Below are 14,187 nucleotides of genomic sequence, written 5' to 3' on the forward strand. Positions count from 1 at the left end.
TCCAAATGGCATGAATTCTCATGACTGAACTCTGCCAAGTTTGGAAAACCATTTAAGACTATTTTATAAACTGTTACAGAGACAGCAGAGATCTTGGAAGTCATCAAATTCAATCTCTTTATAGATGAGGAAATTAAAGCCCAGAGAAAAGGGATTTGCCTGTGCCTTATGGCCATTAGTATCAAAACCAGAATCAAAAGGCTCTTTCCATAACTCCTCACAATTTACAAGCATTTTGCAGAAAAGCATGGGCACGGAAATGCAATAATCTGGGTTTTCAAGAAGAAAAAATGGGCTCTAATTAAGCAGAGAGACAAAACAATACACCTACAGGTGAGACTTTAGGGATATGCAGGACCCAAGAAGTTACCTTCAGTATCTTTGAAGGGCTGAAATGGGCTGGGATAGATGAACCAAAGGGCAATCTAGTGAGTCACAGTGAGAAATATCCAACTAAAAAAGGAAGTGCTCTACATAGTCTGCCTTGTTTGATGGAAATTCCCAAACATATTTCTCTATTCAGAGAGATTTCCTGATTTATTCTCAGTACTATAACAAAGCAGAATGCACACTCACCTTGGGGGCGGTTTCCCTTTGGCCTCACACTGGATTACAATATTCTCCCGAGGGTCAATAATGTAATCTTTTGGAGACTGTTGGGTGATGGTTGGAGGCTGTACCACTTAATTGTAGAAAAAAAAATGTAAAAAAACAAATCATTTAAAATCATAATAGTAGCCATTTTTTCCTGTATCAAAATCACTTACCTTAGACTAAATATGCTTCAAGTATTTTTAGTAATTTCTAGTGTAGCAGCATATACTTCAGTAGATTTTTCTGCTAAAGGTCTGCTAAAACTGTGAAGTCAAGGTTTAACTTTCTTTTGGTAACTATGTGTACTTGCAAAGTCCATTTTTTCACACTAAAAGTTTGGGGAAATAATTATCAATACAAGCCTAATATTAAGACAGTTTCTTTTCTGATGTAACAATGAGAAATTCTTTTGATTCCTTTGGTTCAAATGATGTTTTTCAAAGGAATTTAAGTTATGATAAATTTGCATCTTTCTTAAGAAAGAGTAACAGACTTAGGTCATTAGTGTGTGCTCATATAAATCAATATATGTTGGGAACAAATACATTTGAGAAGTTAAATTAAACAGACTGTTAAATTGGAGATGTGACATCTCTTATCAGAGCCAGGAGGTAAGTGAATTAGGAACAAAGATAAAAGAGTCTTATTTAGAAGATAAATGGAATTGAGGAAGTTCTCTGTCCTAGGAGACAGTGTTCTCGTTTACTCTTCAAAGTGTTATCTGATCTTTTATTATCAAATCCTATGGGGAAACTGTTCTGACCCAGAACAATCTAATCGGAAGAAAGCTGTATCTGGACCACTAATGCTCTTCAAGTTGTTCTAAGATCACCATGTCCTTCTTCTTGTGAGATCAGAATTAGTGTTATGACAGGAAGGGACTAAAGAATAATTTTTTACAACCTCTTTTTTCTTACTCAGTGCAGCAAAATGGCTTGACTAGGAAGGCAGAAAGCAGAGACCTAAACTCTCTCAACTGGCTCCTGGTAAGAAGCCACTGCTTGCACAACTCCATGGAGAGCTGTTTACATAGACCAGTGGTTCTCTACCAGGGGCAATTTGTTTCTACCCTTCCAGGGACATTTGGCCATATCTGGAGGCCATTTCAATGGTCTCAACTCGGGTGGTGGTGATAGTGGCATCTCGTAGATAGAGGCCAGGGATGTTGCTAAACATCTAACAACATACAGGACAATTCCACACAACAAAGACTTATCTGGTCTCAAACATCCATAGTGCTGAGGCTGAAAAGTTCTGAGGCAGACGACAATGTGCTTGGCACCCCTGGAGCTGTGCAATGCAGTGGCCACACCACAGCACCTTTCCTCTGCATCCGGGAAATTCCCCCAAGGCCCTCTCTTGGATTCTCACTGTTCTTTCCTTTCCTGCTGCATTTAACATTCTGGCTTATTTAAGTTTTTCATCTTCTGGATCTTCCCTTTCCTCTCTGCCCATACCTCTGCTTCCTTTGTGAAACTTCTTCCACTTGCCAGCCAAACATTTCTCAAAGCTCAGTAACTGCCCACTGTTCTTGTCTCTCTTGTGGCTAACTGTTGCTAGAGCTAAATGTATCACCTCCACATCTCAGTCTTATAAATCTATAAACCCAGTTGTGTCCTCTTCTCTTGTCTTCTAGTCTTATTGCCATCCACAAGACATCTTTTACTAAATATTCAAATAACAGCTAAAGTACAAATCAAAAGCTAGCCTCATTACTGTTATCATTTATTGTGTACTATTATATGCAAGGTACTGGGCAGTGTCAGTTTCCCTTCCCTTTGGAATATCCCATCCCCCTCCTTGTCTTTCCAGCTGCCCTTCCCACCTCCATCATGCATATGGAATCCTCATTTTTCTAGCCTTGTCAGTTTCCAACGTGGCCTGATTGTTAAGCACTAGTCTGTTTCTTACTAGCTGTGAGATTTCAAGCCAATTTCTTAACTTCTATAAGTCCTAGTTTCCTGAGAGGGAAAATAAAGTTTAAAAGTAGTATTACCACCTAGGATAGCTAGCAGGATTAAGAAAATAATTTCTATAAAAGTCTCAGTTTATACCAATGCTATAATGGTTCAATAACATCAGCTATTTTAAAATTATCATCATAATCATTTTTTATTTGGACCAGATTCACCTTTGAATGATCCTTCAGGCTCTGGGAGTATATAGAATTTGGGATAATGGAAGGAAGTCTGGAATTCCACATCCAAGGAATAGTGGCCATAGGGAGTGGGGGAGGGGATTCTTAGGAGCGACTCAGTTCAATTCCTTGTGCTTTTCTGGGAGTGACACAGGTGCAAATCTGGTGGCTTCAGAGGCAGAGCTTCTATTCACAGGTCTGCAGCAGAGCTGGCTCAGATGTCACTCCTAACTGCCAGGAGTTTACTGTCTGGATATACCTCCTTAAACAGTGCTTGGGTCACCTGCTAATTAACAAATGCTTTTCAGTAGTAAGAAAAAAAGTGATTTTACATAATTTTCCTGGTTAATCTAACATCAAAGGAAATTATCAAATGCCTGAAAACTGACTATTTTTAAGCTAGGTGATAAATGCCACCTAACTGTCAAAGGCAGTGGAAAGTTTTGCTTAGAGCAAGCCACTCAAATACCATGTGAGTGGGAGCCGCTTATCTTTTGTCCACTTCAAGACAAGATTCAAATTCGCTGGGTTAGTCTACTGATGGCACCTAGAAATACTAGTCTACATAGTCACGAAGGCTGAAGAAGCATAAAAGGACATATAGCTGCCATCTTATGTAAAGCTTTTGCCTGCACCCACCTTCTAAAAGACACTAAAAGACCTATCTTTGTTCCAGAAAGCATTAATTAGCCTTTACAACAGATCAGCGTTCTCTCTAAATTTTGAGAATTTTCTCATTGAGTTACATCAGATGTGAATAAAGCTTGGAAGTTAGTAGAGCAGCACACTGGTAAAAGAAAGAGTAATAGCCAAGTTTTCAGAATTCATGCAGATAATACTTTACAACTGCTTCTTGGTATTGAAATACAATGTTTAGCTACAGTAAACACACATGCTTAGAAAGACAAAGGTCACAAAACATGAAATTGTGCATTTAAATCACAATATTAATTCAAAAAGCAAAGACAGGGTCACATTTTCACACTGCCTAGTAATTTATAGAAGGACACTTACAGTCTTCAAGAAGTTTTGCTTTTTCCCCATCAATATCAGCAGGTAAGTGGGCAAAGAGGATTAAAGAAAATCAGATGTTAATAATAAAAACGTTAGAACTCTGAAGATAAAGGGGCATCTTGTCTATTTGATTTGATCTAAGAAAACCTGTATAGTGAAGGTTGAATTTGTGAAGTTGCAAGAGGAAGAAATTTGCATTAACGGTTTCCTTTAATCTTGCAGCAGCTTTCCCACATAAACATATGGAAGAACAAAAGCAATGCTGTAGGCAAACGAGTTCTTCCAGGAATAGGAATAGCGAATTCCATTCCATATATGTTGTGTTGGACAAGTAATTATGTTCAATTTGAAAAACAGCTGAAATCTACAATTAATTTGAGTTGTCACATACTGTGTAGTGTCTGGTCATATTATCCCAGACATCACTGTGCATATGGTAATAATACCTAACAATGGGACATTGCTACAGTGATAATGCTCCATGCAAGCCAAGTCCAACACTACTTTTAGATTTTTATATTTCTATGGTTAATCTCCAAAGTCATTAATTGAACTTTTTAGACTGTTAGCAGATTTCTGCTTCATAATTTCTCAATCACTCAGGGGTTGCTGGTGCCCACACCAAGGAGCTGTTCATGTAGTAGAGAAACCATGTAAGAAATAGGGGCAGGGAAGAAATTACATTAGCATGCAATTCAAATCATTCCACAGTGCTGTCTGTCGTTACTACTTGCAAAGGTTAATATAGGAGCACCTGGGTTTTTCTGTGACTTTCTTTTCATCATGGTTATGCCTCTTCTCCGTTAGCAGTGATAATTGAGTTAGCCATAGGTGACTGTTTCCCTCTGCTTGACAGATTGAAGTCAGATTAAGGGGGAATATATTTAACATGAGAGAGAGCAAAAGCATTTCTCTCAAATGCTTTTCTTTCCCTCCTGTGTATCTGTCAGGGCAAATGCTTACTTAGGCATTCCCACTCCAATGGGCTTAAGCAATTGTATATTTTTTTGAAAATTGAAATTAAGGTCACTGGATGAATTTTTTTTTAAATAAGAAAAGCACTGCATTTTATTGAACTTTATAGAAGCACAGCAAAAAGTCAACAAAGTGTGGGACAAACCACATCTCTTCTTAATGTCTTCCCACTGGCAGTTGCAACCTCTATGGTAATAATAAATAATAATAATAATAAATAAATAAAAATGACATCCCAACAATTGAATAGCCCCAGGAAAGTGCTATCTTCCTTGCACCTTGGAAAGCTTGCCAAACAGATATTCTATTCAGGAAGCTAATGGCTTCAAAGAGGTCATGCAGATGAGGGATAAAGGAGAAATCGATTCTGAAGTACAGTAATTGTCCAGATTTGAAATTTTGCTTTCCATTTGCAGGAAAAGTGACCGGGTGGAACCTAGCATTATCTTTATTTTTCACAAACAGGCCACCCAGAGCAGGGAGAGCACAGTATATATTTACTACTAGGAAAATGGAGGGCTAATACAGTAGCTGTTGTTTGCTCCATTTTAGTGTTTTGCATATTACTTGTATTTTTAGCAGTTGCATTTTGGTATTTGACCACATTGTTTAAACCAAATAAGACTATTTTTTAGGCTCTACATAAGATACTTTTCCTAGTTCTAGACTTATATTTAGGATTCAAAATTGGAAAGTGAGATGTGCCTTGTCTGAATCAAGAGAAATGAATTCTGGGGTGGTTTAGGGATTCCGAGGGACATGGAGTTGGCAGAAGGAGCCTCCCCTCATCTTTGCAGACTACCCTCAGCATATGACGGGCAAGAGTAAAGTGGTGAAGGGATGAGTGGGGAGGTCTCCATGATCATTTTTAAGTGGCTCATATAGTTTTCTTGCAGGACTGCTTCTCTAAAGAGCCGCCTGTTGGGAAGATCAGGCAGCTTGCACAACTCAATCCTTCTCAGGCCATCCCCAGCAGGGCAGACAAAAGGCACCTGAGGGGGAAGAAGGAGAATGACACGGAGGGAATTGTGAGTCTGACCATTTCAATGGCCACTTCTACAGTGTGAATCTTTATAAACACCAGGTGCTGAAGGTAAAAGCCAAATTAATTTTGATTAGCTTTTCAGTATCACACAGACACCTTCTCCATTCACGCAGTTGAGAGTGACGATAAATGCTGGGAGGCTTTGACTCCTGGGCCTAACAGCTTTAAAATGTTAATACTTACGATCAAGAGGTACTTCCAGTGCACTAATCATCTGGCACAGGAAGAGAATCAGGGGCACTCTGCCCGCAGATAAGCGCTTCTTTTTCGGCATTATTTTAAGCTGCATTAGCTTAACTCCTGCTGAGACCCACACACTGAATTTCCTTTTCTTCTTTCACAAAAGATTTTGTGAAACGTTGTGTGCAACGTTTAAGTAATTTTCATGCAGGAAACTGAAAAAGGATAGAGTAGGAATAATAATTATAATGTATTAAAAAGAAGGAAATGAAGAGCGGAAGTCTGCAGCACAGAGAACTAGCCATGTATTATACATGAACTCTAAAAGAAAGTTAACTTTTAAATATTTAACTATCAAAACTGGAATAATCATTTATTCATAAATCAGCTAAAATCAGTTCAGAGATATTAGTAGTGATATGAAGCATAATCTGTCTACCATCCTTATGATTTTTCCATTTTAAATGGTATTTGTGTTATGAGTGTTCAGAGGCTATCGTGTCTTTCCCAACAGATCAGGAAAACTTGGCTTTTAAGCTGGTCAGAAAGCAATCACTTTGTGACTTTAGAGGGGTAGCCTAATGGCTTCTCCATTCTACAGATTATCTCTGGGAAAGTTCAGGGGATTGTTGTAAATTTGCTTCAAAGCCAAAACACTAATTTACCAGATGAGCACTGACTATTCAGGTCTTCCCCATCTCCCACCTAGATTATAGCAACGAACCTAGCTGGGCTCTGAGTTCGGGCCTTCCTCCCTGTAGTCACCCTCCTTCACAGTGCTGATTAATTTTTTCTACAAGGCCTTCTCTGGTTAAATATTGGGAGTAGCCATATGTGATCCCTCAAATAAAGTCCAATGTATCTTTAAACAAGTACTTAAAAATCTCAGTGATCTGGGCTTAATTTCTCCTACAAACCTGACTTCCTTTTATTTCCATATAACCATTTTTTGGTTTGATGATTCATTTCTGTTTTTCTTTCTTGTGTCTGTCCTTAGATATGCCTCAAATTTTCCTGCCTTCTTGTCTTTGTTTATTCTATTTCATTTGCCTTTATCCACCATATTTTCTTATCAAAGTCCAATTTATTTCTTATGGATCAGTTAAAAAGGTCACCTCCAGGAAACATTAGCTGATCACCTGAACTAGAAGTTATTTCACCACCACCCCTGAATTCCTGAAATTCCTTGTTTTAAACATCACATACATAGGTAGATATATATTAATAGACTGTGTGTGTACACATATTGCATACATGCTCTCTACTCCTCCAGGAAAGGATTTTGTCTCTCTCATCTTTGTAGCCCTCTCCCAACACCTAATACAGCCTGCCTTGCATATTTGAAGTGTCCATTGCAAAATGGAAAGCATGAGCACAACCATATTAATAGAAGATTGATATCCATCCCACAGTAAACTCCTACCTGAAATGATAGGTTTAATCATGTCCTCTCATTCATGAAGAGAAGTGGGGCAACCAATGACTCTCTCAAGAAGGTGGGAGGGATGTTATTATTATAAACTGCTGTACCTCCCACAAGTTGAAGTACTGAATTATTTATGTAATTTTTATTTGTATGATTGTATATTTTATGATGTCCATCTTTTCCAATAAACTGCAAGTCTCCTCAGGGCAGGGATGGCATCTGTCCTATCCCCCACTGCATCCTCATAGCCCATCACAGTGCCTGGCACATGGTAGGTAGTAAATAAATATTTGGAGGAAAAAAAAAATGAAAGGAGAAAAGGGGAAAGAAAAGACTTTACAATCTTTGAAGCTGAGGTTGCATTTGGATAGTTTGACTATGATCTACCCAAGGCTGTATTTATATTTATACTGCTTGGTTTAAAAACCAATCTCTTGTTAATATGATCAAATTAGTTGTACGATCATGTCTGTGTGTGGAATAGTGCTTAAATGTTAAAAGGAAAATGAAATAATCCTAATAATATATTTTGCTAGCAATCAAGTTCTGATTTGAACATCATTAAAACTGTAGTAGGACACTTCTTGCAAAACAAATTTTAAAAGAATATGCCAGGCCAGGTGCGGTCACGCTTGTAATCCAAGCATTTTGGGAGGCTGAAGCAGGTGGATCACCTAAGGTCAGGAGTTTGAGACCAGCCTGGCTAACATGGTGAAACCCCGTCCCTACTAAAAAATGCAAAAATTAGCCAGGCATGGTGGTGGGTGCCTGTAACCCCAGCTACTTGGGAGGCTGAGGTGGGAAAATTGCTTAGCTGCCGTGAACCGAGATTGTGTCACTATACTCCAGCCTGGGTGACACAGCAAGACCCCATCTCAAAAAAAAAAAAAAAAAAAAAGAATATGCTAAACATAAAGATTATACACTTACATAAATATTATTTTGTGAATAAAACATCCATATTATTTGGCTTCATTTAAGATCCAGGAAATGTTTTTCCATATTATAATATCCAAACATTCATATCCATTAAGCATTGAGACACAGGTATAGAAGCTCACTCAACCATTTCTGAACAAATACAAACCAGACTATCTTTCTGTGTGTGCAAAGCACATCTAGATCATTTAGTCAAATTTAATTAGGTCTCTCATGAGTTTTTGGTTGAAACACTAATTTTGAATTCACATAAGCTTTAGGGAAGTTAAAAATAAACGTCACAAATAGCATTGAAAACATGAGGATCTTACATATTATACATATTGAGATAAAACAAAAGAGCCAAACTCTGAAAAGGAAAATGGTTTATTTGTCTGATTTCTGTGTCATGCTAATGGAGATTATTGGACTTAAGTGCCAAGTTCTCCAGACAGAGGCTGGAGAACTAATATACTTTCCAATAGATGTTCTAATAAATTGTAACACTTGTAAGATCTTAAACAGCTACATACAATTTCTGTTGTAAGTTCTTCATGTATTTTGTCTGGATGTATTAACTATTCACCCTCCAATATAGAGAAAATCATTAGACAAATTCATATAAAAGAAATTATCAAACTCTATGCTTTTTCAGAGTATACATGGAGTAAACTATTACACATCAAATCACAGTGTTTTATAAAGAAAAAATTGCATTTTTAAGAAAAATTGAAAGCACTTACTTAAAGAGACATGAGTTAATAAATCCTCATACTGCTGGGAGGTCATGAACTACGATAACTGAAGATGAGGGTTCTCCTCAGAAGTTTTAACTTAAACTGCACCATTAGCCACAAATCGTCTCTAGTGTAGGTTCTGTTAGAGGAGGATGAAGCAATGGTCCAGCCCATCCTCTGGCTCCTGCCCATGGAAAATCACCCACTCTTGCAACGTATGCCCTTATAGATGAAAACCCAAATGCCTGAGGACAGCATTAAGTCCCCAGCACTCAATCAAACTGAAAATCAAATAGAGCTACAGAAGACTGAGATTTCTCTCGATGAGAGTAATGTACTCTGCACACTGCACAAAGAAAAACCACCGCTTTGCACTCTTGATATTGACGTCAATTCTTTGACTCAGTAGGAGTCCATCTGCCTTGTACTTTACCTTGGAAAATGATGGTCATTCTTCATTAAGTGAGAATCATGAACTAAAACTAAATTGTTAATGTAATTATACTACAATGAATAAAATCCCAATTTGAAATAGCAGCATGATTTTTAATCAAGGCTAAGGAGTATGTTAGTGCAATATAGCTTACAATGTACAAAAAATATTTGCCATAGATATTTTAAAGCATGATTGAATGAGATAAATGGTAGATTTGTCTTCTGAAAAATAGATCACCCTATTTAAAATCACACATATTGCTAAAAGGACTGAGAGTAATGATAAAGAGCAAAGCCTTTTCACATCTCATTTAATTTAACTCCATTCAAAGCAACTTTTTGTATGTTACCTATAGAACCTGTGAAACAGAAGGGGGAAAAATTCCCTTCTTTGATAAACTTTTCATCATTGAAAAGAAATGCAATTCAAGGTTCCCTTATTTCTTTTGCCTCAAATTCATATTAAATCACAGAGCAAATATTCCCCTGCATTACTTACTATGTATTTCAAAAGAAAACCCTACAGTTTTGACAAAGGATTCACATCAAGCCTGAGAGAAACAGCTCTCCTGTTGCTTACTTAAGAAGTCTTGTCTTCAGAAGGAAAATAAAACCTTTCTTTTTCTCTCAAATGAAGGAGGAAATTATTTTAATTAAAAAAATCAGCTCTCTACCAGAATTCGAAGGCCACGCATTACTCGCCATTTCATTCTCCTCTATTTGGGCTTTTCAGCATCCCAACATGGGTGGGTTCCATGCTGGTTGAACACATAACATGATCTACACTCTCCAAGCAGATAAACAAATATGCTTATGTGACTAGATGCCCTTTGACACACTAACTATTGCTCTGATGCCTCATCAGTGGCTCACCTCAGTGACTGGATAACTAAGTGGGTAGGACATCATCTTGACTGTGAAAGACATTTTTCAGCAGTCAACTTGGGGATGGTCACATTTTGTATTTTAAATATTTATCTTAAGGAAGAAGTACACAAATGCACATCTCTAGCCATGCTGTGCTTTTCAATCACAGATTTTAAGTCTGAGACTGTGGAGGAAAGGTTAGAGAGAAATGGACAATGACGACTAATAATTAACACATCAACAGAGTCAATTACATCTACACCACTACACAATCATTAATGCACCTCAGAAAAAAGTAGTCCGGGATAATAGGACTATAGAGATGATAATGATCAAACAAGACAAACTGTGAGAAGCTTTAAGGACCATGTTTCTAATTTCCTCCTAGTCCAAAGGAATCTTCCACAGTAGAGCCTCTACCAGGAAAGTAGTAACTAGAACCTGGACTAGTACCTAAGGAATGGTGAACAATAAACATGTGGTTTTTACCCCAATAACAGATAATGGAACAACATCCTGATAATAGCTCAAAATCTCTACTCCTCAGAGCACTATAACTAATGATCTTATTTGATATTCATAAAAACCCCAGAAAACAGAAAAACAGGTATTTCTACCCATTTAAGAGACAAGAAAATAATCCAGTCCTAATGGCTACCATTCACTGAGCCTTTTCCATGTGCCAGGCACAGCGATGAGTCTCCTCCAGGCATTAACTTATCTTCCCAACAATTCCAGAAGGTAACTTCTATTACATTTCTTAACTTACTGATAAGGAATTCAAGGTGTAGGATGGTGTCACCTGCTTAAATGTCACGTGATATGTGAAGTACCAGATCTAGAGCTCCAGTTTCGGAAGGTTCTGGAGCTTTTAGCCATCTCACACTGCCACACCCCGAGAGGTCCCTAGCATTTCCCTCCCTCCTATATCCTCTTATTTTTTAATTAGTCAATAAGCAAACAGAATTACCAAGTTTAGTCACTGATGTTAAAAAAAACCTCTAACGGTTTCTGAATATCTATAGAAGATCTTCACAGTGTTGCCCATGGCACAACTTTAGGAGCTTCTTCACACCAGATTCTATGTGAATAGGACCCCATGGACTTCTACCACATGCGGGCCCTGGCCTTCTAAAGGAAGAACAATTTAAGACAATGTAGACAAGATGTACTTTAAAAAGTTAATTTTAAAAGTAGGCAGTGTGTGTACATGGTACAATATTCATAAAGTACAAAAGACCACAGAATGCAAAGTAAGCAACCAGCAACCCCCTTTCTCCCTTAGGAAGCACTCATTATTACCAAGTTTTGTGAATCCTTCCAGAGAGAGTTCAGGCATAAAGAAACACAAAAATATATTAAGCAATAATTTAAGGACATTTTAGATTTAGAAAATTATTAAAAAGCTTTTGGGACACTGACATTAGATTATCAAAGATACCAAGGTCTTTTGGAGTGAAATCCAGTTATTTGCAACACACATGATCATCTGAACACAAGATTTTTCACATCTCTTTTACTTAGCACAGCAGTAACAAGAAAGAAAATAGAACAATATGAGGCAATGATGTAACTGAGAGATCTAAGACAAATGATGAAGCATGGTTAATGAAAAGCTCATGTGTGTGAGACTAATAGCAACCCTGACCAAGGATGGCACCTGTTCCATACTTTCCAGGCTTGTCCAGCCAGCTATCTGATGACAGTTGTCAGGACTGGCTTCTGGGATGAGAGAGCTGATTGGAAAAGGAAAGATGGTTGGGGAAAAAGAGGAATGAACTAGTTCTTTGCAAACGAAAGGGAATTTCCTTCTTCATCCCACCTTCCAATCCAATCACAATTCACTAAATAGAGTGGGGAGGAGACTGCTCCACTCTGAATGCCTGCCATGCTCACAGTCTTTCTTTTGCATTGACCTCATCACTCTGACCAAGGCGAAAAGAATCAGGGTGGGTGTTCAGCCTTTGTCTGAACAAAGGCAGGGAGCCATGTAGAGCCTGTGAGTTGACTTGGCTGCTTGTGAGGCACTGAAGAGTGACCAACTGAGTGGTAACAAATTCCTTTCTCATAGAGAGGGTGAATGTGAGACAGAGAGAGAGTGAGTCAGCGGTTTGGAGCAGGAACAAAAGCCAAAGGTCAAATAGAGGCAAGGCAGTAGGAGCAAGCATGAGTAAGCAAAAGATATGAGGCATCCAGTGCAGAATGAAGCCAGTGGGCAGCAGAGGATCAATAGAAACAGAGACAGAGAAGAGCTGAGTGGCCATGCCATCACCAGAACACTGGATAGGTGATAACAAGCACCTACTACTCTTGCACTATAATCACCAGGCCTGTAAATCTCTTGGTACCCCAGACAATGTTCCAATTCTCTGTGAAGTTTGCCACACTAGTGACTGAGGTTGAGACATCTTCCTGTCCTTCTCCAGTCTTGTGTATTCTACAACAAAATTTCATTAATATGGCAGGTAGACTGTTGCATTGATGGCCCCAGGAAGCACCCTTCCCAGTATCCATGCCCTTGCATAGTCAACTCTCACAATGGCTGTGGGCTTGGCCAGGTCACATGCTTTGGCCAGTGGGATTTTTAGCAAGCAATATGTGAAAAGAGGTGTGATGACCATTTGCACACTGCAGCTTATCCTCTTGTAATGTTCCCTCCGGGAAGTATGAGCCATACTACTGATGATGAGAAGCCAGTGGAAAGAGACCCTGGGAGATGAGAGACCATCCTGGACTCTCTGGCCCCAGCTGAGCTCCCAGCCAAAAATAGCTGAGCCACTGACTTTTTAAACTACATGCAACAGAAGAACCATCCTGCCAACCCTCAGGATTATAAGAAATAATAAACTGTTGTTGTTTGAAGTCACACAATTTAGGAATGGTTTATTATATAGCCATAGATATCTGCAATAATGAATTAAGATAACCTGAGATTGGCTGTTTCTTGCAACCAGAAACATACTAACATGCACATTTAGGAGGACTGATATCCAAATGTGCAGGTCTCCTTACAAGGTCATGGCCGAACCTAAATTAGTAAATAGTGTGGCGATGTAGACTTCTCTTCAAAACTAATCTATCATTTTTGGTTTTTCTAGATACTTCTCTATATATATGTTGGTGCAGCCAAAGGGCACATACTTAACTTACATTTCTCACACAAAACTTATAGTCAGAATAAATAGAAGGTGGTTAACCCTGACCATTATTTTAGCATAAATTTGTTTATGCTAAATTATTTTAGCATAATTGTAAATTATGCCTAATTTATTGTCTTAGGCATTATACTAATTTATTTCTAATGCAGAATAGCAAAGATTAAGGTAGAGAACAGGATGAGAGAGTCCAATATTGTTTGTCTATCCCTCCTACTTCCCCATCTCCGTGAATCATACTAGAACTCTGGCTGAGCTCAGCCCCAGCTTCTATTCTTCTCACTCTCCCACAAGACAGGTAATCTGGAGAAAGGGAGGAAAGAGGGGCAAGCCAAACCACAGGGACAGGCCTCTTCCTTCCTCACAAAGTCCACTTCTCAGCTGATTCCCTTCAGGTTAGAAAACAGAAACAAGGTTCCATTTAAAAACAAAAATGGAAAGTAGGAAACTGCTCTAAAAGTGAGGTCTGAGAAATGAAAATTTAATTCTGAATATGGGTCTTCAGAGCAACATATTCAGAAACATTTGTGGAGTCACTGAAACAAGCTCTAGCTCTATTTATCTTCCTGTAAACTGAGATTTCTACAAATAGCACTGAGAAGATGTAAGGATTGGAAACAGTTTATTAAAAACTTCAGCAAAAAAGGCCCTTCAGGATATTGATATTCTAAACATGCTATACCTTATCCACTTGTCAAGAAAGC

General features: G+C 38.3%; 1 protein-coding gene across 44 annotated transcripts in view; it reads right to left on the reverse strand.

Moving 5' to 3' along the window:
- NRCAM (neuronal cell adhesion molecule) overlaps positions 1-14,187 on the reverse strand; it is a 312,039-nt gene that overhangs the window by 86,059 nt on the left and 211,793 nt on the right. For 29 of the 44 annotated variants that reach the window (XM_055392636.2, XM_055392655.2, XM_055392645.2 and 26 more), the window contains 3 exons: positions 5,949-6,160; positions 3,746-3,763; positions 577-682 (listed from right to left, as the gene is read on the reverse strand). In XM_055392636.2, the coding sequence (XP_055248611.1) occupies positions 577-682; positions 3,746-3,763; positions 5,949-6,054 (230 nt within the window). In that variant the 5' untranslated portion in view covers positions 6,055-6,160. The remainder of the gene's footprint in view (positions 1-576; positions 683-3,745; positions 3,764-5,948; positions 6,161-14,187) is intronic. The other 15 variants (XM_019031505.4, XM_055392656.2, XM_055392651.2 and 12 more) reach the window with 1 other exon arrangement.

The sequence above is a fragment of the Gorilla gorilla genome, chromosome 6, assembly GCF_029281585.2.
Source record: "Gorilla gorilla gorilla isolate KB3781 chromosome 6, NHGRI_mGorGor1-v2.1_pri, whole genome shotgun sequence".
Lineage (NCBI taxonomy): Eukaryota > Metazoa > Chordata > Mammalia > Primates > Hominidae > Gorilla > Gorilla gorilla.